The 22208-nt window shown below is 41.5% G+C and overlaps 1 protein-coding gene across 21 annotated transcripts in view; it reads left to right on the top strand.

Moving 5' to 3' along the window:
• The first annotated feature begins 86 nt into the window (after positions 1-86).
• Positions 87-22208, top strand: part of MAP4K3 (mitogen-activated protein kinase kinase kinase kinase 3) — an 80178-nt gene continuing 58056 nt past the window's right edge. For 6 of the 21 annotated variants that reach the window (XR_003255903.1, XR_003255904.1, XR_003255905.1 and 3 more), the window contains exons 1-5: positions 92-374; positions 10369-10426; positions 12932-13022; positions 18523-18587; positions 20444-20499. Coding sequence is in view for 15 of the 21 variants with exons in the window: in XM_026080651.1 (XP_025936436.1) it covers positions 264-374; positions 10369-10426; positions 12932-13022; positions 18523-18587; positions 20444-20499 (381 nt within the window). In the remaining 6 variants the exon portion in view is untranslated. Of the gene's footprint in view, positions 375-10368; positions 10427-12931; positions 13023-18223; positions 18245-18522; positions 18588-20443; positions 20500-22208 lie in introns of those variants that run through there. The other 15 variants (XM_026080648.1, XM_026080645.1, XM_026080644.1 and 12 more) reach the window with 8 other exon arrangements.

The following is a 22208-nucleotide window of genomic DNA, read 5'->3' as shown; positions in this document are numbered from 1 at the left end:
GCCGCCCGCGCATGCGCGCGGCCGTTGCCCCGCCCCGCCGTCACGCGCAGACGCGGAGCCCCGGAGGAGCGGAGTGGGGGGGCGCGGTGCGCGTCTGCGCGGTGCGGCGGCGCGGCGCCATGTTGCCCGAGCGGGCCGGGGGGAGGCGGTGAGCKCTCCGGTGTTGGGTTCCCTCCCCCCCTCTCCTCGCCCTCCCCTTCCCCCGGGCCTCGCCCGCCCGCCCGCCCTGGGGGCCGCGGCCGAGTGGGGCCTCCCCCGGCACCATGAGCGGCAGCGGCGGCGGGCGGGTGTGCGACCTGTCCCGGCGCAACCCCCAGGAGGACTTCGAGCTCATCCAGCGCATCGGCAGCGGCACCTACGGCGACGTCTACAAGGTACCGGCCCCGCCGCGGCCCTGTCAACACCGGCCTCCCGTGGCGGGGAGGGGGGGGGCCGTTGCTAGGCGGCACCGCACCCCCACACACCCCTCTGGGTGGGTTCCTCCCGTTGCCAAGCAACGGGGTCGCTCCCCCCCGCCCGCCCCACAACCCGGAGGGGAGAGTGTCCCCGTTGCCAAGCGACGGAGCGCCCCCACCCCTGAGGGGGCTCTTCCTGTTGCCAGGCAGCGGGGTGCCTCCCCCCCCTGGGGCCCGGGGCGCGGTGACAGTGTCGTCTCCGCGCTTTGCGGCCCGGCCGCCGCCGCGGTGCCGCCTTCGCGGACGGGGCCTTGGTGCCCGCCGCCCTCCAGGGCCGGCGGGAGCCTGGGCGAGAGGCGGGACGTGCCCGCTTGCCCGCTGCGGGCCCGGGGAGCATCTGGGATCCCCCCCCTCCCCCCCCGCGGCGGCCCGTTTCTCAGGTGGGAATGCCGCTGTTTCGCGCTGGCCTCTGCAAAGCGTGGGGCTTCAAAAGCGCGGCGGAGGGTCACGAAAGGCGTTATCAAGGTTGTCTGACGTGATTTCAGTCTCTTTAATAATCCTGTCCTGATGACAGAAAGGTAGAAAAAGCATGGCCAAAGCAACTCTTGCCACACCTAACTTCAGCTTTCTTTGATTTTAGCCTACTTGGACATTTCCTCTTCATCTGTAGCGTATGTTGCTATTTTGTGTATTTTGACTGACATGATGTGGCACCTGTCCCGCAGGTAGCATTGCACCTCTGGTTACCTTCTTTCCGCTCTGCGGCACAACAGAGGAGAGACTTGAGGTTTATTGCATGTAGTGTGTTGGAAGCATCAGTTTAGCCATGCGTTTTCCAAATGTCTTCTGGTTTTGTCATCGCAGTGTTTATTTATTTAAGCAAGCTGTGTTGGTAGACAAGACCGTAACAAAACATTTAGAGATATTCCACAATTTGAGGCTCTGTTGCACAGAAGTAGCACTGATTCCACCTCTGCCTTTAAGTGAATGTGCCTAGAAACAACGTCGTGTCTGGGGCAATTTTGGTTTAATCTAAGCTCACTTAAATGTTGTGAAAGTTTCAGGACCTAAAATCCTCTTGTTGTTACACTCTTAGCGCGCAAACTCCCTGCTTTATTAATTACTTAATTGAAAAGGTTTTCTGTGGGTTTTTTTCCCCCACCTTGCCAATTCCTTTGAGTATTTGCATAAGACACTGTTTTKGGGTTTTTTTTTAAATTATCCATGTCTATTTACTTCAGGCTCTATTTTTTTTGTTTGTTTTTCTGCAAATTGTTACCTTGATGTGTTCAGCTTGTTTCTAGTGCAGTTTGAAACTGGCCTATTAACTCTGGTGATATCATTTTTGATCAGTTTTTCTGAGTGTTCTTTGGGCAGTTTTGTTGTATACAAATTAACTAAGTCATCTGTGTTTACTTTTTAATTTTGAGAATGTTAACGCCAACCATAGAATGAATATTTACATTTGTAATACTGCTATGCATATGAAACCTGTCACGTTTCATTGAATTTGTCAAGGTTTCCTTGAGGATTATCCTGCTTGCTAACCATTGCTGTAATTATTCATTCCCTGCTCTGTTAGTAGCCGATACTTGGTACTGCTGTTAACTTTGKTTTTTTTTAATTTGAGGCATAGAAGTCCTCTCCTTCCTAAGAATGGATTTGTTTTTGTTCACCATCTACATGTGACAGTTGAGCTAGAAGGTGATATGTCAGAACATGGATACTCTAGGCTGGTATTATAATTATTTATCTTTCCTAGATTAGACGGAGATGGGCGCTTTCTGATTCGGTACTGTAGGTTGTGGACACTGTAGGGAAAACGAGATGTGCTTTTCTCCTGGATGAATTATTGACTGCTTCATTTTGAGGCCAGGTCTTTTCCAAGGTACCTTCAAAGAGAAGCACAAAATTAGTCCAAAACCAATAATGAAGGCTACTTTTAATGTCCCAAAGAGCAAATAATGTCTTACGGGTCATTCACATGTGAGCTTACAAGGGCTTTATCTTAAATTTGTCCGTTTTCTTACAAAACCTCTTTCATTTGCTTCATCCTGGCTTCTATAAATGAATTTGGTCTGTGGCTGATGAAATAAATGTGCAAAGCTGAGGTTTGCCAAGTGATGATGGTGCTCATCAGTGGTGAAATCTCAGCAAATTAGATTCGCAGATGCCTGAATGTACTTTGGGAAGCCTCAGACTATTCCGTATAAATTGTCTGAGAACTGTGTGTTTTCCCGCTTAGCTAGGAGAGCCATGTAGGCACGTATTTTTTCTGTTAGTTAGTAGGGATTATTGCCTTAATAAGATGACAATCTTATTATGTTGACATTCTTGCTAAATGCTGACCTTTCCATAACCTGCTTTCCTGGCAAAGTTTTGAGGAGCTGAAAGCAGGGTAGGCTGGCATCTACTTCCTTGATCTTTTTCAGTCGGGCTTTCAACCTGAGTTGTGCATGGACCTACAGTTTTATGAGTAAAATACACGATTTTTAAAAAAGTAGGTGGACTACTTTGAAGATCTTAGAATTTAAAGTAAAAACCTGGGGTGCGGGCTGAACTAAGGAGACTATAAAGGAAATGAGGATATTGGTCAAACTGATAAGATCCTACTCTTATGAGTTCTGCTGTTTGGCTGGTACCTGGAAACATGCTAGTGCACCACAAAGTAGGGATTTTTGACTTAAACCAATATTTTGTAATCATCTGCCCTCCCACAAACCAGCTTTCAAAGAGGACTTGGAGAAGGTGATAATGAATTTGTTGTAAGGAAGGTAATGGGTAATTCTTTTTTCTTGGGCATGCAGTTTGTTCTGTGTCACCTATGCTCAGTGAACAACTAAGTGTCTCTTCTAACTAGCACCAGTGCAAGCTTGTTGTAGGATATGAAACTTGATCTGGATTCCTTAATTTTTATGTATCATGGGAACATAAATACTGGACATAATATTATTTTCAGTGATGGTTTGAAAGAGATAGGAAAGATGCCTTTTTTTTTTTTTCCTCTCCTCACTGCAGCTATGTTGCCATGATAGACAAAAACATTAATATTACAAAGTCCTCATTACACATTTAAGTAAAACACAGGACTTGGAGATAATCTGTTCCCTTGTCCAGGGATGTCCCCTCTCAAGGTTGCCAAAAGGAGTTAATGATGAAATCTAATTACTATTTTTACAAATTACTACTACAAATTATTACAGTTGATGTTTCTGTAACAAAGCACAGAGAGGCAGCCTCCTAATAGTGATTTTGGGAGTTGAGCTTTTCTTCAGTTTTGCATATCATGTTTTCATTTGTATGGTTTTTGTTTTCTATGTCTTAATAAAATTTACTGCTCAAGTAATTTAGCTTCAATATAAAGTCTGGTTTAGAATTTTCAATTGCAGTTATATGTCAGGAAAACTCTTGAATTTCACCTTCTATTTTTATCAAATTTTCTCATCCAAAATGACACCTGCTCGCAAGGGTGAAAACTAGTTCTGCTGTCATACAAGTTATTTCTGCCTTCTGTGTTTCTGTATTTCACTGTTAGGAAGAATTGCATTGTGTAGGATGGTGAGCAAAGTGTGAAAGAGGAATTATGTTCTGTTGTGGAAAAGAGACACTGTTTTGTCCTGCTGAGTTTCAAGAAATATTTCTAGAGTTAAACAAAGTGGTTGCTTTATTCTTTTTGCTCTGTATCAATTTCATCTCATTTATCATTGCTCCTCTGCAAGGGTATCGACAATATCATGTCTGTCGTATTTCAGTTCTTCCATTATAGTTTCAACCAGTTAACAGATGAAGACATAGAACGTTGTAGGGTGCTCTTTGCTTGTGTCTCATTTAAAAAAAGAGAAAAATGCATTTTTTTCAGTTTTCCAGTCATTTGGTATAGGAGCTGTTTTTAGTGAGGGAAGTCATGTATTTACCAGCTCAGCTGTTTCCCTCTGAAACCCTTTCAGAGTCTCTGAGGAGCATCTCATGACTGTTACTCCTTTTTTCTGTCAATCAGATTTGTTTCAGAACCTTGTCTGTGGTTTCTAGTATTGCTTCTATGTATTGCTAGAAGAGAATATGTGCAGACCAGGTTAACTTGAAGAACCTTCTGTTTTGCAGCGTGACACACAGGCTTCTTTCCTCCTGAGTGCCATTAACTCATTTTCCTTCCTTGCTTCTCTTTCCTGCAGTGATCCAGTATGTCATCAATTCTTGTATGGGTTCTCTGCTTCTCACATACTTCAACTGCGTCCCGAGTTTTTTATGCCTTTTAGTTGTATGCTTTTTGATATCCATTTCAGTCTTGCTTTCTTGATATATCTTATTACTGTTCAAGCTCCTATTGATTTCGCTAGGAATAAATGGCTGTTTAGAAGGATCTCTGTTTCAGCTTTGATAGCCTTTTGAAGCTTGCCGATCAGCCAGACAGGTGGATGTTTTGCCATCCTGTTCTTACTGCCCTGGGTGGTATACACTTTACTGTCTGTGACTGTGGTTTCCTAAAGAAGAATTCGTGCCATGCTTAGGGATTTTTTTTTTTTTTGTCTTAATTTAGGATCTTTTTGTTTAACAGCATCCCTTTCATCAAAGCATTCCTTTCTAAAATTGTAGTTCTATAGGGTTTTGGTATCATGTCTCCTACTAGAATATAGAACCTAATAATTCTTATCATAATTCTGAGTAGTTCAGCTCCCATTTGTTACATCCTGTGAGATGGGGCAAACTGATATAACAGTTCACGGTTGCTCTAAGGGGAAATTCCCGACCTGATTCCTGGCTGTACACTCCCACAGCTCACCCTGCATTAGCTCTGGAGCTCATCTGCTGGTGCCAGGGCAGTTAGCTACCCTGGCAGAAAACTAACCCCAACACCCCCCCCCCCCCAAAAAAAAAAAAAAACCTAACCATTTTCCTGAAGAGCTGAGCTAATCCGAATCAGGAAGTTTTTCTCTTTTTGCGCTATGGAGCGAGCTATCCCATGAAGCAGTAGCTTGCTCTATAATTGCTTGTCTAAATTCCATTCAACAATTCTCACTTAAAGTGGTCAGAAACAGATGCAGCCTGTTGTTACCATCTTAGACATTGCTTTTTGGCCTAGTTTTTGTTGCAGCATTAGGGATGTTATATTGCCAGCTTCCATTTGAAGGACAAATATAATCTTGGCAAAAGATTTACCTCCATGGACCTTGGATTTTATGTCTATACTAGTTCAACTGCATGAACCTCTCCTTTTTTAAGTTTAATGTTGTGGCATAGGTGCAGTACTAACCAATAACCTTTCTCCTCCTTTTCTCCTTCCCCTCCTTTTCTTTTCAGACACACGTCACACGTTTTTGCTCGGTTGGTGTTTTCTGAAGAGATCCTAGCTGGGCACTGCCATATTGCATTGCTTTATCATTCTCAATTTCAAAGTAGTAAGGTCTTTCCAATTGTGAGGCATTTCRGTTAAAGATTTTTTTATATAATGCAGTAACAATAAAAAACTAGACTCTTCTAGCTCTTATTTCTGTCAGGTGCCTGTTTTTGTTTAGTGTTTTGATCTGACATCCTACTGTTGTCACAGAGACACTAACAACTATTTCCATTATTTCCTGTTTAATTAGGCAGTGCTTCTCCAGCTTGACTAAAAGGTTGTTGGTTCCTTCCCCTGCAAAGATATGGTGGTCTAGACCTCCAGAAGAGTGTCACTCTTTTAGCCAGTGGTGGCATCAACATCTTTTTACAGTTTTCCAGAGCAGACATTGTATAACTGCTATACACAAATACTGTACACATTCAATGCTGTAATTGCATCTTGGTGCAGACATTGTATGCAAATAGCAATATCCTTACTTCTGGAAAACCTGTGTAATGCGTTCACCTTGACATAATTCACTTGTTAAATGGGCAGGTGAATTGTACGACAGTTTTGATTTCTAGATAGATGATGTTTGGGTCACGCTGCAGTAATGATGGCAAAGCAGGGGTAATATTTGTGAAATCTGCATTTGCAGGAATTAGTTGCAGGCTCCTGCTCATAGAAACAGGGATGAGAGTAAAAATGCTTGACTTCTGCTCTTACCTGATCATCAAAAGAGCTAGGAATTACAGCACTTGAGGTGCAAGTGGAAGCCAAGAATGAATGTGTATTTTCTTACAGAGAGAGTGTGAGCCTCTCCAAAATTTCTGGTTGCGTTTTCCAACACCCAAATAATATCTATATTTTTTTTTTGAAATTGTTCTTCAGTCATCTACCCCTTATTTATCCTCTAGTCTCAAAAATGTCAAGTAATCGGCAAATCTACCCCAATTAGACTGAATGAAAGCATATGGCAGTATCCTCGCCCTACTTGTAGGCTAGGTATACAAGTACCCTCAAAGTAAGAGTCAAAGCCAACTACCATTTTCAGCATGTGTTGAGAAAGCTTGAACTGCCCGGTGCTTCTTGATCTGTCATTCATATGAGCTCAGGTAAGGAATCATGTCACAACCAGTGATTTTAAGGGTAGTCGATGTGACCTAACAATAACTGTCAGGGATACCTAATCTTCAGCCTTTGTAAGGAGCCCTTGTGTCGCTACAATCAGGACGATGTCTCTTCTACACCCAGATTAACAAAGGCAATTCATATTCTTACTTGTGACAACACCTTCAATGCTGATAACTCAAATGGAGTATGATACAAACTGCTAATTTATTCAGACTGTCTACTTCARGTCATGTTTTCTTAAGTAACAGTTCATGTCCATAAGAACTGACAGTCTACCCTTCCTGAAGGCATTGGCAACCTGAGTTAAATCMCATTTTGTTCCTCCTTTCTGGTTTTCATGAACCCAGGAGGATTTTGGTCCAAAGTACAGGCAGCTGGCCAAAGAGTTACATTACTGCTGGTAGTGAGGAAAGGATAAATGCCTAAGCTGAAAATGAAAAGCCACAGCATTTGTTCTTTCCTGCCCACGTTTTGAACAGTTCTTCAACATCCTGTTCTCAAAAGAAATTCCTTTACAGTGGAAGGGGGTTGAATGTTGACAGTGTAGGTTTGGCAAGGTCGCCTGCCACTCAAAATCTAGTCCTTTGGCTGGGATTTTGCATGTCCTACTGTAGATGTGTCTATAGATATGTCTGCTTACTATGGATGGCTTTCTGGCATTGCCACTGCGTATGACTTTGTGACAAGTATCCTCACGTATTTCAAGCAGTTTTGTTCTGAAGTTCTCATCAGCTGCCTACCCACCTTCTGTCTTGCTTTAGTGGTCACAAGTGTAGCGACCTGTGGAGCCATAGCCAGGCAAAGAAATTCCTGAGAGTTGAACACCGTATTGTTAAAAATTTTACCAAGCATCTTATTTTTCCTGTTGGATGAGCAAAATCCCTGAAGCCTCTGAAATTGTTTGGTTTTCAGTTCTAGTCTTGGACATTCCAGCTGAATGCAGGATATGTAGCTTCAGGATCTCATCACTTGTATCCAATACCACTGTGTCTCCTTGATTATCTTGCTAGTACATATTGCCCCAAAGCAGGTCTATTAGTGGTAACAAGACTCCCTGACAGTCGTCTTGTCAAAGCTTAGGCAATCTTTAATGTTAATCTTGGCAGTTAAAAAAAATACTGACCTTTGATTCATGAACATCTTGCCTCTATGTTTGTTTCTCCCTGTGAGAAGAATGTGTTGGGGAAAGAAATGAAATCAGGAATAAACATCTCTAGCTCACGTTTAGGTGATGCCTTTCTCTCTCTTGTGCTACCCTTGTTCTCTGGTGCAGGTTAAAGGGACTCATTCTAGCTCTTCTTTGTGTCTTCAGCATCCTTGGTCCACCCTAAGGTGACAGTTGGAGACACTGCTGCCATCAGTGGGGTAACCAAATAATTACTTACAGGGAAGGTTGCCAGAGAAATCTTGGGGGTTTTTTAAACTGTTTTTTCCACAATCTATCAAGTTTGCTTTATTCTATGACTTTTTAGGATTCCCACTGGTCTTAGAATCTGTTCTTAAGTATCTGTGTGTAGATTATCTTGCAAATGGCTGTACTCCTAGCATTACAGAAGAGCATTGCCATACCGAGGAACAGTGAGAGGTTGGATGTCAGCTGTGCTACGACCTATCCAGAGCTCTAAACGCAGGAACACGCCCTGTGTTTCTTTCTGGGCTTCATCACTGGATATTTTCCATGGCATTTTGGTTTCTGTCTTGCTCTTTTCTCCCTTTCTGGTTCCAGAGCCAACTCTCAAGCTGCTGTGTAAAAAATCAATACCTTATAGCATTTGGTGAGTCCTACACTCTTGCAAAGTAGTATTGTAAATCAGTTCTCTTTGATAATAATAAAAAAATGTCCGTTTAAAATGTACATTGGCCATTCCAGTCATCCAAGCCATCAGCTCGTGAGCTCCCAAGCGACTTTTAAAAATGAGGTCATTAGCAGTGCAGCAGGTGGGTAATGATCTGCATCATTCAATTCTGTAATAATTTTATAATAATTCTACAGATCTGGTCTTTCATTTGAAAGTGGATGGGAAACTGGATTCACTTTCTGTGCCCTCCCTTGTGAGTGGTCCAGTGTGGTGCAGCAGTGGGTACCAGGTCTCCGTCAGGCGATCGCTGAGCATCCTTCAGGAGCTGCTGCCTCGGAGCTGGGGAGCAGCTTTGCTGCCCTCTCCTTGCAGCTGGGTGCAGGGGTACAGAAGTATCCTGCAAATACAGGGGAAATGCCCCCCCCCCCAAGTTGGTACTCAGTTCTAAAAAGAGAAATTATTATTGTCATATTTTGTGTTGTTTCTTAGTGGCTTTTTAAAAACTTAGCTTCCTTGCTTTCTTGGCAGAATGTAGGCTCCAGCACGAGGGAGCCCCAGGGAGGGTGCAGTTAAGCTGTTGAGCGATGGCTGCTGAAGCTGGCCACAGTGCTGCTGAGATCAGGTTGCTGTGTGTGTGAGGGGAAGGCTATTTTAATGCCGCCTTCTCACCCCTTCGTTCATTGGCTTGTTTGCTTAGCGCCCTTACAGAAGGGGAGGATGCTCTCACTGGCTGACAGCAAGGATCGAGGGGCAGGTAGTGAAGCAAGAGCAGAAGACATGTTGCTCTCGTGGTCGGAGAGAGGGTTAGAAGGCATCTCCCTCGTTAGAAGCAGTYGCATACTCTGCGGGGGGCGGGGGGCACCTGGTGCTCCATGGCCCTGCTTTTCTGGGGTCCGCGTTTACTATAAGTACTTTGCAAGTAATATCTCAGTGCTCAGTTGGTTGTGGATTTTAATATGGAGGTATAGCATAATCGAGGCCATGCATAATTCAGGACTGTTGTGTGCCAGCACAATGTTGCTTGAGCACACTTAAAGGTTAGAGTTCGAGACCTCGGTACAAATTAGCCATTCAATGTTTTTGCGAGATAGTTTGCTTTGTCATTAGAAAATAAATCCAGTACAAGAAGTGTTGTTGGAAGAATGTTTCCTACAAAAGTATCTCTTTTCAGAAATGTCCAAGCTTGAGTTTTTCAGTTGAGTCACGTGAGTAGGTCTAAAGATTAGTTGGTAGTTAAATTCTTCAAAAAGAGGGCATAATAAAGCAGGCAAAAGACCTTGTGTTGAGTATTGGGGAAGAGCGTGTTAGCCACTGAATTCTTACTGTTTGGTTTACTGTCATTAAGCAAAGACATGGATTATTTTAAAGAAGTGTTTTGGTTATAACAAAACTCAGTAGCAATGCTTATCTAATGAAAATATATGCTGCAAGGTCAATAAAAAATAAATACATAGTGTGTTTTAGAAGAAAAATCTAACCTTACGTGAAATAAATGTACAAAATATTTTGATGTATTGGCTCATACTGAGACTGTTTTTGCTTTTAAAGAAAAGTCTTTGTTTTGGACCCTTGTGCGTCTCAGTTGCTCTTTCCTTCTGCGTTGTCAGAGACTCTCCAGTTGAGATTGCAGAGTCTATTGCTGTGTTCTGCTCTCTAAATACGGTTTTGTTTCTTGTGTGTTCTTTTGTTTTTCTGTTGTGTTTTTTTTTTTTTTTTTTTGTAGGCCCGAAATGTTAACACGGGTGAGCTAGCAGCAATTAAAGTAATAAAACTAGAACCAGGTAAGTGTTTCTCATGTGAAATAATAAGTTACTGAAACTAAATATTTTCATGCTTAAAATACACTTTTACAAAATCAGTTGGGTTCATGTTGAGGATTTAAAAAAGGGATGATTGTTGTTGCCTTCTTCTTAGTGTAGGGCAAAATACTTGTTCTTAAAAAAAAAAAAGTAACAAGCAAGATGTGAGAAGGAAAAAAACATAACTGGAGGACAGTTAAAGGAAAGTTGATTTAAAATTTCAGTTTGAATGGGGTTTTTCAGCCTTGAGTACTGCCTTTTCAACTCATGTAATGCAAAAACCTGCACAGAACAAGAGAAATGAGGAAGACTGCAAGATAGAAAAGAAGTTGGCTGGCAGAAGCGTAGAAGGAGAAGTATTAAGAAGAACAGGTGAAATGATGGGTGAACAGGGAGCCTGGCTAAAACTTTGGGATGTGCTAGATTAATGCTTGAACTGTGGGTATGTCCTAATTTTACAAAGTGCCTCTCCCTTAGAGGTCAGTTATCAGCGTGCCAGTGCTGTTTGATTAATGTGATTAGACTTGTTGGACATAAGTACTGTAATTTGGGAAGTAACACGTCCGAGTGTTTTAACTCGCCACTGTTGGTGTTTCATTTCAAAATAAATGTAGAGGGAGGAAAATGCTTTAAATATTACCTGGTTTTGTCCTTAAGGTCTATGCAGCCAGAGAAGGACAGAAGTTACTACTTTCTTCTATTTTCTCTTATTTCTGGAAGTGATTAGAAATATGTGTAAAATGTATGTAAATTGTTTTTTTCAAAACAGTATTTTACTCTTGAGTTCCAAAAAATATGTTCATGATGCATCTTTTATTCCAACTGAAAGCTGGGGGGGTCTCATTATCTTGGCTAGTTCTTCTGCTTTAACTTTTTATGGAGGTTCCCCTCACCGAAGCGTTTGGCTGTGCATAACGTAGTGCTGGGTGGGCGATCCAGGCAAGACGAGGAGCGGTGCTGGGCCCTGCTCTGGAAGGAGGGGTTCGCACGTGTAAAGGCCGAGCCGGGGAACAACAGCAGCAGCAGCACTACGATTTAAGCTGTTGGCAACACACCACGAGTAGAAAACAGTGGACTGTGACATTACCTTGCAGCCTGCAGTCTGAAATTTGCTTTCAGTAAATAAAATACACATACATATCAGATCTGTGGTTAAAAAGTAACATCTTGATGACCTAAGAATTTGGTAATGCATTGGTAAAAACTTAAAACAAATGTCTTCTTAAATAATAATTTGGCCAGTTCTCCTGGAGTTTATTTTGTGTTACATTTGGAATTTATTAGTAGCTGTATAACTGATAAACATGAGCTTGCTGTCTATACTGAGACTTTGGACAAAAGCTTTGGCTTCCGGCTTAAAAGCTCTCAAATTATGCTGAAGCGTGCTATGACAGTACGCCAAAAGGGGAATTTTGACATGTCTCATCATGAGAGGATGAGTTTGAATTTTCATGCTTTTTCAGTTTGTTTAGTGTCTCTTATTCATGACATTAATTTTTCTTTCAAGACCTTCATGCTTATTTTACCTGTGAAGTCCTTAAAGTTAATAAGGATGAATTGGGGTTTTTTTGAACTGCGTTTGTCTAGGAGCTAAACAGACTTCCAGAGAACTACTTTAAAAATAACAGTAACAAATGCAAAATAGCTACAATTTGCCCTGATGACTTAAGAAATTTCAGCGGAGCCCCAGCATGAGATACTGAATTGCAAAATAACATTTGATAGGTATTTGGGGGGGGGGGGGACTCTGTTATCAACACTCTCCTACATCTTGATATCTTTTCCCCTTTTCTCTCTTCACCTTGCCTACAAAATCCCCGCACATATCCCCAAAGCAAAAACACCGCTTGCAAACATCTCAGGTTTTCCTCTTGGCATGTGTTTTTCATGATGTATGCATCTGGTAAGAACTTTCTATAGAAAGACAGGTGCAACCTGAGCATGAAATAGTTTTGGCATTTACCCGGGCCTTACTATGCCAGTGTTTTATCTGGACATAAGCTATACACAGGCCATAAAATGTTGTGCTCGCTGAGTATACTGAAAAGTTGCAGTAGTGTGCTACTGAAGGGTTTTTGTTCAGGAAGGTGATACAATGTAGGTTGGACACGTGGCCAAAAATAGCAAGGTTTGTCGTGTTTTTAAGAACCTAGGTTAATGACAGGGTATGTGCAGATGGACACAGTGGGGTCTCAGGGAAAATACAAAGTTTAAAAAGAGCTGTGGCCRATGTCATAAGAGATATCGGATAGCAGATGTGAAGTCCATCTGGCCTGGAATGAGACCTCTTACCTTAAGAGTTCAGTTTCTTATTGCTAAGACCTTGCTGACAAATATTGATTTATAGCTGCTTTATATGTATGTGAAACTGGCGGGTCATTAGTTTTAATTATTCAAAATGTTTATTTTTAAAACATGTGCTGAAAGTCTAGTTCAGAGGCGGGTATGGACCAGGCTGATGAAAATATTTATTCTTCTGCTTTTCAGGAGAAGATTTTGCTGTTGTGCAGCAGGAAATCATTATGATGAAAGACTGTAAACATCCAAACATTGTTGCTTATTTTGGCAGCTATCTCAGGTACAGTTTGTTTCTTTTGCTCATATACAAATGCCTCTATCTCCTTGAAAAGGACAGGTCCATAAGGATTCTTAGACAAAACATAATTTACCAAATCTGTATTATTCACTTGTATATTTTTCATTTACCTTAAAATCTGGTCTGTTTACTGAAGTGTCCCTCTATAAATAAGTATGTTTCTTTTGATAAAATCCTTCTGTGACAAAGTAGTCATGTTCCCTTGGAAATGAGTTGTCATTGAAAAGCTTTGCATTTAATATATAAATGGAAGAGTTAAGCAGAAGTGTGAAAAGTGTAAAGAAATAGTAGGCATCTGTAATCTGTTTAAATCTGTTTCAGTGAAAAGTATCTTAAAGTTGCAAAACTTTGAGAAGTATATATTTTGTACCACACTGCATAATACAATTCTCAGAAATATTCTGACTTTACTGGTGTTGGCACGTGAAAGTGTCTGAGAACTTAAATTTGAGTTTTATGGAGAAATAAGGAGGAAAAGTTTGTGTTTTGGGGTTTTCTGTTTGTTTTGTTTTTTCCTCTCCTTGCTTAGGAGTAGTAGTGCTACGTTAAATCTTAAAGACAAATCTGTACTGAAGCACACAAAAGTGGAAACTATGTAGCCTTTAAAAATCCCACTGGTGATTGTGTTTTGAATTTGCCTTGAAATATAAGAAAGATTAATATTTTGGTTCTTTAATCTTTGTTTTTCCCTCTTGAGCTGCATTGTTCTTTAGTATATGTAATAATGTACATTTCAATCGTTTTGTCTTTTTTGTTCTTTTTTTTTTGTAGTCCCTTTTGTAAGGTGTTATGCTTACTTGTTACAGTAGCAATAAACTCCATACAGAGTCTCTGTATTTAGAAAATTGATAGCAAATTCTTAATTACATTTGATATTATAATTCTTTTTAATACAGCCTGATACATGTTTTATGCTAGATATATCGATTGCTTGATAGTAAGGACTGCCCCTTTTTTAATGATGGATTTTGTGAACCTAATACTGTCATAATTTTAGTCATATCATACAGGCTTTTGAAAACGTGTGATACGTTTTAATGCAGTTTCAGAGGCTTCTGATTCATTTCAGATATTTACGTATATTCTCTCTGCTTGGGGACGGTATAGGTGGGACATGATAGCTCTGCATGCTGTCAAGGTTGCTAGACCCCATCCCTCATGGAGAGATGCCAAGTTCAATTATAGGTACCTTTACCAGACTTCAGCAGCTCAAGCTGAAATTTTCCATGMTGGGTATCTGCCATAGCCTAAAGCTTTTCAGCAATATAGGTCAGGTGCTTCGGAGGCTGGGGCTAGGAAGAAAGAGATGATATTTTCACATGAAAAATCTTGGTAACTTTTATATTGAAAGGCTTTTGTGCACCATCTTTGAAGCAGGAATTTAATATTTGACAGGAGGTGGCTTTTGTGTTCGGAATGTGTCTTTCCCTTTCGAAAATCCTTTCCAATTTGGCCAAGTCACCTTCTGAAATACTGCAATTTTTTATTTTATTTTTTTTTTAACTTTTGTTCAAGATCTATTAGAGTTACAGTTTTCCTTACAGCCAGCAGTGCCCGCGTTGGTGTGTGTTTGCAGCACTGCAGAGCAGCTGAAGGTGCACTCCCCAGCTCGCTCAGCCGAAGTTAAGTGGCTCCTTGTTTTGCTCAGGGGGGGAACTGGGGCGAGATGCTGAAACGGCGAGCGTGGAGTGCTCTCGTGTGCTCTCAGACACCTCGACACTGAATATCTGTGTAGTTGGAGCAAACGGAAATTGGCCATGTTGTGAACATGCCAGAGTTGGAGTCGGCAGAGGGGGAGAGAGAAAGCCCGGGCGAGGAGTGTGGAGGAGGAGGGGAGGTCTCAGGCTGAAGGCAGAGCAGTGGTGGCCCGAGGAGTTTGATATTCTCCCTGCTTCTGGTGTTCAGTGTCCCGGGTGGCCCTGGACACTCACCGAAAGCGTGTTTTCTCACCGGTGGGGATTCGTCACCTCTCTCAGTTCAAATGCTTTGTTAGCCTTTGCCTGCTGAATGCAACTGTTGCACACTTACAGGTATGATTCAAGCCAGTGGGATCTGTGTTTTGAATTATCTCCGTTTTATAGTCATTTCAAAGGGGTGTAGTGGAAAACCTGGTCATATTAGTACTTCGCAGACATAGTTTAGTGTGGAGCATGAAGGAAGTTTCCAAGAGGACTTTAGTTTTCAGAGTAGGATTGAAGAGGAAAGCAAACCGTGGCATAGCTCGTTAGATGAACACCATCTGTGCTCGACGCTGAGCGAAGCAGGGAGTCGTGCGGCCAAGAGCAGGCAGTCGTGTCCTGCGTGTACCGTCACGTATACGCACGCACAGAGGGGGCAGCACGATCATCAGATGAATAAGCCGTGCTGTTCTGGCGTTCCCGAGTTTGCAGGGTGCTTGTCTTGGCAGCCTTAATGCTTTCTTCAGCATGGAGTTGATATGCAAGCTGCATTATGTGCAAGTTTGTGCGGCTGGGCGGACAGATAGAGCATATGTACATGTAGGGGCTTGGTGCTCCAAACTCTCCCGGGGAGTGTCTGCACTTCAGTTTTCAATATTTAGGTCAATTTTGAGGTTAACCTAAACTGTGAATTACTTGTGTTCTCTTCAGTATTGGTAGGCTTTTTCTTGCACATGAGCAATCAAGTCTTACTACTGTTAAATACCTCAAAATCTTGTGAAAGTGTTTTTTTTGTTGTTGTTGTTTKGTTTGGTTTGGTCTGAATTTGTGTAGTTATTAGTCTGTTTGGCCACTCACAGCTTGTCAGGTGCTAAAGTTCACTTATTTTTACCTTTCTACAGTCCTGRCAAGGAAGCTGTGTTGACATTTTTCCTGATACATGACATTAGTCTTGCACGCTCAGCAAACCTGAAAGGCATTGTTGCAAACTTTTTAAGAAGGTGGATTTACAAAGAAGTAGTATTTGAGGAATACAAGAAGGGAAGGCTGGAGCTCTGTCGTGCTCTTGAAGTTATCCCAAGTTGTTTTTCTAATGCGTGAACTGCTGACCAGAATGTGACTGTTCTGTTTTTGTTTGTTTTTGGAGGAAAGATTACTTGTTTTGTAGGAGTATTGACAAAAGTATCCAGTTGTCTTGCCGACTGTTTTTTTAAATCAGTCGTAGTGGGACTGGATTGTTTAGGATAACTAATAAAAAGTTGTTTCTGATAATTTTTAAGACTTATGTGAAAATAGATTGTGAACAAATGTTATCATTGCATTCTATTCTAATGAAGGTTTTGAGACTGAAAATGGTGCCTCTCCTCATGACACTGTACTTGGGCTGTGATGCTTTTTCTTTTAAAAACTTATTTTCCTCCAGTCTCAGGGTATCAAGATACACCTTTGTAGACCCTAAATTTAATTTTGGCACATASGCTAAGGCGCCTGCTCTCTTCTGGTCTCGCTTGGTGCTCTCCCCTCTGTTTAACAGGGGCTCCACCACTCTCTTGTCTGGACAACTGAATAGCTGCGTTCAAGAGACTTCTCGTTGCCTGACCTTCTGTTTTGCCAGCGTCTTTCAATACTAGGAACAATAAGAAAAATACCATCATCCTGCACTTGGCACTGCTTTGCACRTTGTTCCCCATGCTGCTCTTCTGTTTGTGTACGGATTTTCCCGCGAGGCCAATTTGTGCCTTGCTGTTAAGGGAGGTGTTAGGTTGCAGACACTAAGTGGTACTGTTGATCCTGTCTCCGTTTTGTTTGCTGCGCTTGCCATATGCTCCGCAAAGGCAGGCAGCGGGGTACCTTGTTACTGTCATGACATGGATCTTCACCTGCCTCAAAGCACTTGGGATTCAAGCGGCAGATTACTAGAAGGCAAGAGAGAGGGTTAGAAATGCAGTCTCCTTTTTTGATCCTCTTACATTTCCCTTTTCTGTAGGGCTTGGCCATGGGGGGAAGTTAGCGCACAGTAAGCAAGGGTGCGAATGTCCTGTGCCCACCTCCATGTCCCCGTCTGGGCCCTGTACTGTTGTAGGGAATGAATAAGGGATTGCAGGTGCCTGTCTCCAGTGCGCCTTTCTCACTCATGCTCCCCTGCTGCCATTGCTAATTCTGTTGTCTGTCACGAGTACCTGAGACTGCTTCCGTGTCTGCTTTTGATCCCTTATTTCAGTGAAAAGTCTTCATATTATGTCAAAGTAGCAGTGCTTTACTTAACCCCTAGAAAAGGTATGGAGTAAGAGCCGGGGACTTCTGTTGCCTAAAATGTCTGAAATGCCTTGACAGCATCTTTCCCACCGCTAGAGGAAGCAACKAGGGCTTGGCTTTGAGAAGCATGTGGAGGAGGGACATAGAGAGGGAGGACACCCAAGGCAGACAGCTCTGCCTAAGCTGTTACCTGCTGGTGAGAAGCATTAGCAAGTGCCAGCCCAGGGGATAAGCTCAGCATTTACACCGTTGCCTTGCAAAACACTTCCAGGAACGTTGGCGTTTCCCAAAGCAGTTTCTTGGCTATTGTAACAAAACCTGAACACAGGCAACCCAAAACCAGGGGTTGTGGGCGAGTTGTGGAGCAGTCATCAGTCTTTCCTTTGGTTGTCCTGTGTCCCGTGTATGCAATTGCTCTTTCTCCTGTTCATTTCCACTGCCAGGAATGACCAGGCACATCTCAGATTTTCTGCTGTCCAAAATGCCCCTCTGCGACCACGCTTGGTACATGTGTCCTACCAATGAAAATTACTGAGTGAAAATAAAAGAAGAAAACCATAACTGTGCCTTTTGTACTGTGCTGTTCCTTTGAGGTCTTCAGCCTGTTTATCTGTTCTTAAACTGGAGATCACCCTTTCCTGAGAGTGCAGTGAGTCAGGCTGAATCAGTTCCCCCGGAGAGAGGGATCAAAAGAGCTTCCCTCTTCCCCCACTACCAAAAATATCCACGGGTATTTTGAGGGAAAAGACATAATCTCAGCAGGCACTTGTCCACAACATGGGCTGTGCTGTGCCTAGCTTTGGCTAGAGCATTAGAGCTTCGSTCCATTTGTTGTGGAAGGAAGGAAGGAAGGAATTGAGAGATGGCGCTAGGGCTTTTTGTGTTTGGGGGGGGAGGGGGGGTTGTTTTGTTTTTTGTGTGTTTGGTTTTTGTTGTTGTTGTTTTTAAACCTCCTCTGCTCTAGAAGAAGTGGAGAAGTGAAAATGAGGAAGAAATAAGAACCCAATATCTGCATTCTCTCCGCTATCAGTAGAAACGTGTTTCATTTTGGTATCAATCTTTACAAAATTTAGTGTGCACATGTTTCACTAATACTGTTCATATTACTCCTATAATCACTAGAATATTTTTTGGATATTTCGTTAGTTATTATTTTTGACAGTGCATTATCACATAAAGATTAAATCATATTCATTGTTATGATTTGTATTTTTCATGATACAGAGCTTGTTATATTGTGCTGTGTGATGTTTGAGTCCTCTGACTTATCTTTCATAAGGTGCGGTTTTCAAGTGTGACAGCTAATGAATGGTTTATTCCCTTTATAGACGAGACAAGCTATGGATTTGCATGGAGTTTTGTGGAGGTGGCTCTCTACAGGACATTTATCATGGTATGTCAAAACCACACTTCCGTAAAAAGCTAAGTAAAGCTTGCTTTCAAAAAAGGAGATGATTACAGTCTTTTGGAATGGAAGAGGATGAATCTTAAACTTAGAACACATAATAATCCATTGAAGGTCGGCTTTAGCATGCTTACATATTTGTGTAACTTTTTTTTTGAAACAAAATTATCTGTAGTTTGCTTTTTTTTTTAAGAACAAGTTATTTCCTTCCTTCAGCACTTCATCTACTGACCACTACTTTTTAAAAAACATGTAAAAATTAAACAATGCTGTATTGTAAAAAGAACTTGTGCAGTTTTGCTTCATAGCCATTTTGTTTCTGAGCTTTCGACCTTTGTCTTAGTATAATCTATACCACTGCCTGCAGATACCTAGATAAATGGATTGATTAGCATGGATGCTCCTGTGCTTTGTAAGCAGTGACTTTATGTATGTTTGTATTGCAGTAGTGCCAAGAGGGCCTTTTTTTTATGCCAGATGCAAGGCATGCGAAAAGCAAAGGTGACCTATATATTTGCTTTAGGCTTAGGTGTAACAAGTGGTCGAAAAACAAGGGATGTGTAAATCTATTGCATAAAGAGAGGATCAGTCAATTGATTGCCGGTTTTCAAAAGGCAAAATTGGTTTTAAGGGGTTATAATGCCCTGGCAATAAGGTGTGTTTAGGAAAAAGAAAAAGCCATAAACAAGTAGTGGTTCTGAAGTGATATTTTTCAGACAGGAAATTGGTCCAAACTCTGAATTGCAAAGATTTTCTGCATTTGTATCTTCACATCCTTATCTTGTGTATAAACGTTTCTGTGTTTATCTCCGATGCCATGAAAACGAGGCACCAGCGTACAAATTCAGACTCTTCTAATGGCTTAGTCATTTGAGCACAGCCTGGTCAATCCCTCGCATCTCTGCCAGCGTTGATAAGAGCATCGTGCCTAATAGGTTTTCTGTGGAACACCTGTAGAGCAGGAAGCGAGCTCACATCACACACATGCCCGAACAAATGTCCTGCAGGAACAGCTTCCTGTTGCAACTGGCTTTTGGCTTCTCTGCTGCTAGCTAGAGTGAAAGGCTCTTTTCTGATCTTAACTAATTTCCACAGTGCCTTATTCCAGTTGGACCGTAGGCCTCAACAATTAAATCTTAAGTAAAATAACATTTAAGTTTGTCAGAATTAAATTGCTCAAAATAAACATACATGCCTAGAAGTATATACTCTGGGTGCTAATATATTTAGTTTTACATGGTTTTGGAGCTTTTCTTTCAGAAAAGGGTAGATGACTCTAGATCTGTTTTAAAGATATATGTTGCATGATACTCATTTCTTGTATGGTTATAGTTTTGAAGAAGCTAAGCAGTTAGGTGCTTAATTCTTGTTTAATTTTTAACTCCCTACTCCTTCAGTTTCCTTTGAGAAACCCCAGCCAATGTTTGTTTCCTTTGTTTTCTCTCCAAAACCTGAGAAGCTTGCAGTGAGAACAGCATTTCCTGTTCCTAAAATCTTTTAATTTCAGGATTAAAGTCCTATGACCAAGAACAGGTCATAGGCCAGTCCTTGTTTGTGTTTTGGTGTTTGGTTTATGCTTTTCTTTACAATTAAATCCTCCTCCTTTAAGAGGCATGAGTAAAATGGGGACCTGGGGGGAGAGGCAGACTCTTCCTTACTTTGGGAAGCGCCTAGGCTGCTCGGAGGGAGAGTTTGGAAAGGTGCATGGTGCTTTCCTCTGGCTGCATCTGATGTCAGATCCTCCCAGTGTGAATGGGAAGTAACTGAGGCACAGGCTTGGAAGGAAAAGTATCTTACCAGATTTTGAGAAAGAAATAACTTCTTTTTTTTCCCTTCCGTTTCAGTGACTGGACCACTTTCAGAACAGCAGATTGCCTATGTTAGCAGAGAAACACTACAGGTAGTATGTTCAAAGGCTCTTGTGTTATAATTTGTGTACAGTTGTTTTTTAATGTAAAAGTGTTAGAAGCTAAAAAATAAAAGCTAAACATATCTGTGTGATGCCATGGAAGTGCAGTGTCTAGATGACTTACCATTTTCCTCTGATTTTTTAGGAGGTCCTTTATTATAGCCTAGAGCTGGTTTGTATAATCTGCATAACCTCAAATTATCCCACATCATTTAGATGAAAGCTGCCATTCTTTCTGTTGTCTTTTTTTTTTCTTCCTCTTAAAAAAGGGAAAAAAGAGGCATATTTATTTCTCTGTGTTTGCGATACAAATTAGTTGCTGCACATTCGAAGGAAAAATTAAAGATTTGGTTTTACATATCTGATGGTTGGTCTGTGCCTGTAAGGAAAAAAAAAAAATTTGCCTGTGTACTAGAGATGTTCAAATTAAGGCAGTCAGCCTCTCCATCGCAGGTATGCCAGGTTTTACCTTTCCTTCTCAAATTAAAGGTTAAGCCCACCAGTAAAACTTCAACAGACACAGCTTTTTTGGAGAGCGCAGTTCTCGGCTTCTGCTGAATGTGAATCTCCTGACTGCTGGCAGCGGAGAGCTGCTGCCTTTTCCAAACGCGCTCTCAGGATACCTCTGTCCAACCTCTGTCTGTCGCCTCTGAGCCAACTCTGCCACATGCCCTTTACGATTTGCATACAGTGTGCCAGAGATTGCTGACTTCTGACTCACAGGACACAACTTTTTTTTTTTTTTTTTTTTTTTTTTTTTTTTTTTTTTTTTTTTTTTTTTTTTTTTTTTTTTTTTTTTTTTTTTTTTTTTTTCTGTCCTTACAGTGAAGTCTCTTACTTGACTTACGTAGCACGTGGGAGTGTTCTTCTTTTGGTTTTCAAACCTTTAATCCCTCTTCTCCAAAGTCTGAGAAGTGTTTAGTATATAAAATGGAATTTGTGAAATCACTATTTATTATTTGGGGAGAATTCTTGGTCAATTTGTGTAAATTGCTTACGAGTTTGCTACTTTGTATGTGTTTTTTAAGTGTTATGCCAGTACCCATTTTTGCATATTCTGAAGTTATCTGTAACCGTGTGCTTATTGCACCCTGAGTTTCTGATATCTTGTTATAGTTTATAACCCAGCAGTCATTTTTCTTTGTCAAAAATCTGAGAATATAGTCCTTCTGTCAGTCCGTAAGTCACTTGTCCAGTGTTCATTTTACCTCTGAGTCCAGAATTTCACTCGAATGCCTAAAGTTAGCTTTCGATGTTTATATTTATAAGCCTGTTGTATGGTCTGATTTCAAAAAATGCTCGCTATCAGTTCTGGTTGGAATCAGAATGATTTTGAAAAGGTAGGTCCTTTAAATATGAACTTTAAAGTACTTGCCTCCAGGCCTTCAGTTCTGAAAATGGTGGCCTCAAATTCTTTCAGGACAGTAGTAAAACTGAGCGAGTTGTTGGATTTTTTGTGCCAGAGACATCCAGAGATTTAAGTATGAGGAATATAAATGGGACTTTGCCAGCTAATGCCATTTGTTGCAATGGTCAGTTAGATGCTTTGATTAATTACACTTCTGTACCAGAAGCAAATCAAAATGAGTTCTGTTTTGGGACTGCCTGCACCCCTGCCATGAGGAGCTCAAAAATCATAGGTCCAGCTGAGTATTTTTTGTCATTCCCCTGAAGGACCCAGGCTGAAATATCAGCAAGCA

This window comes from Apteryx rowi, unplaced genomic scaffold, assembly GCF_003343035.1.
Source record: "Apteryx rowi isolate R43461 unplaced genomic scaffold, aptRow1 scaffold_53, whole genome shotgun sequence".
In the NCBI taxonomy this organism is placed as follows: domain Eukaryota; kingdom Metazoa; phylum Chordata; class Aves; order Apterygiformes; family Apterygidae; genus Apteryx; species Apteryx rowi.
The sequence above is the reverse complement of the archived record's forward strand: the minus strand, read 5'-3'. Positions and strand labels throughout refer to the sequence as shown.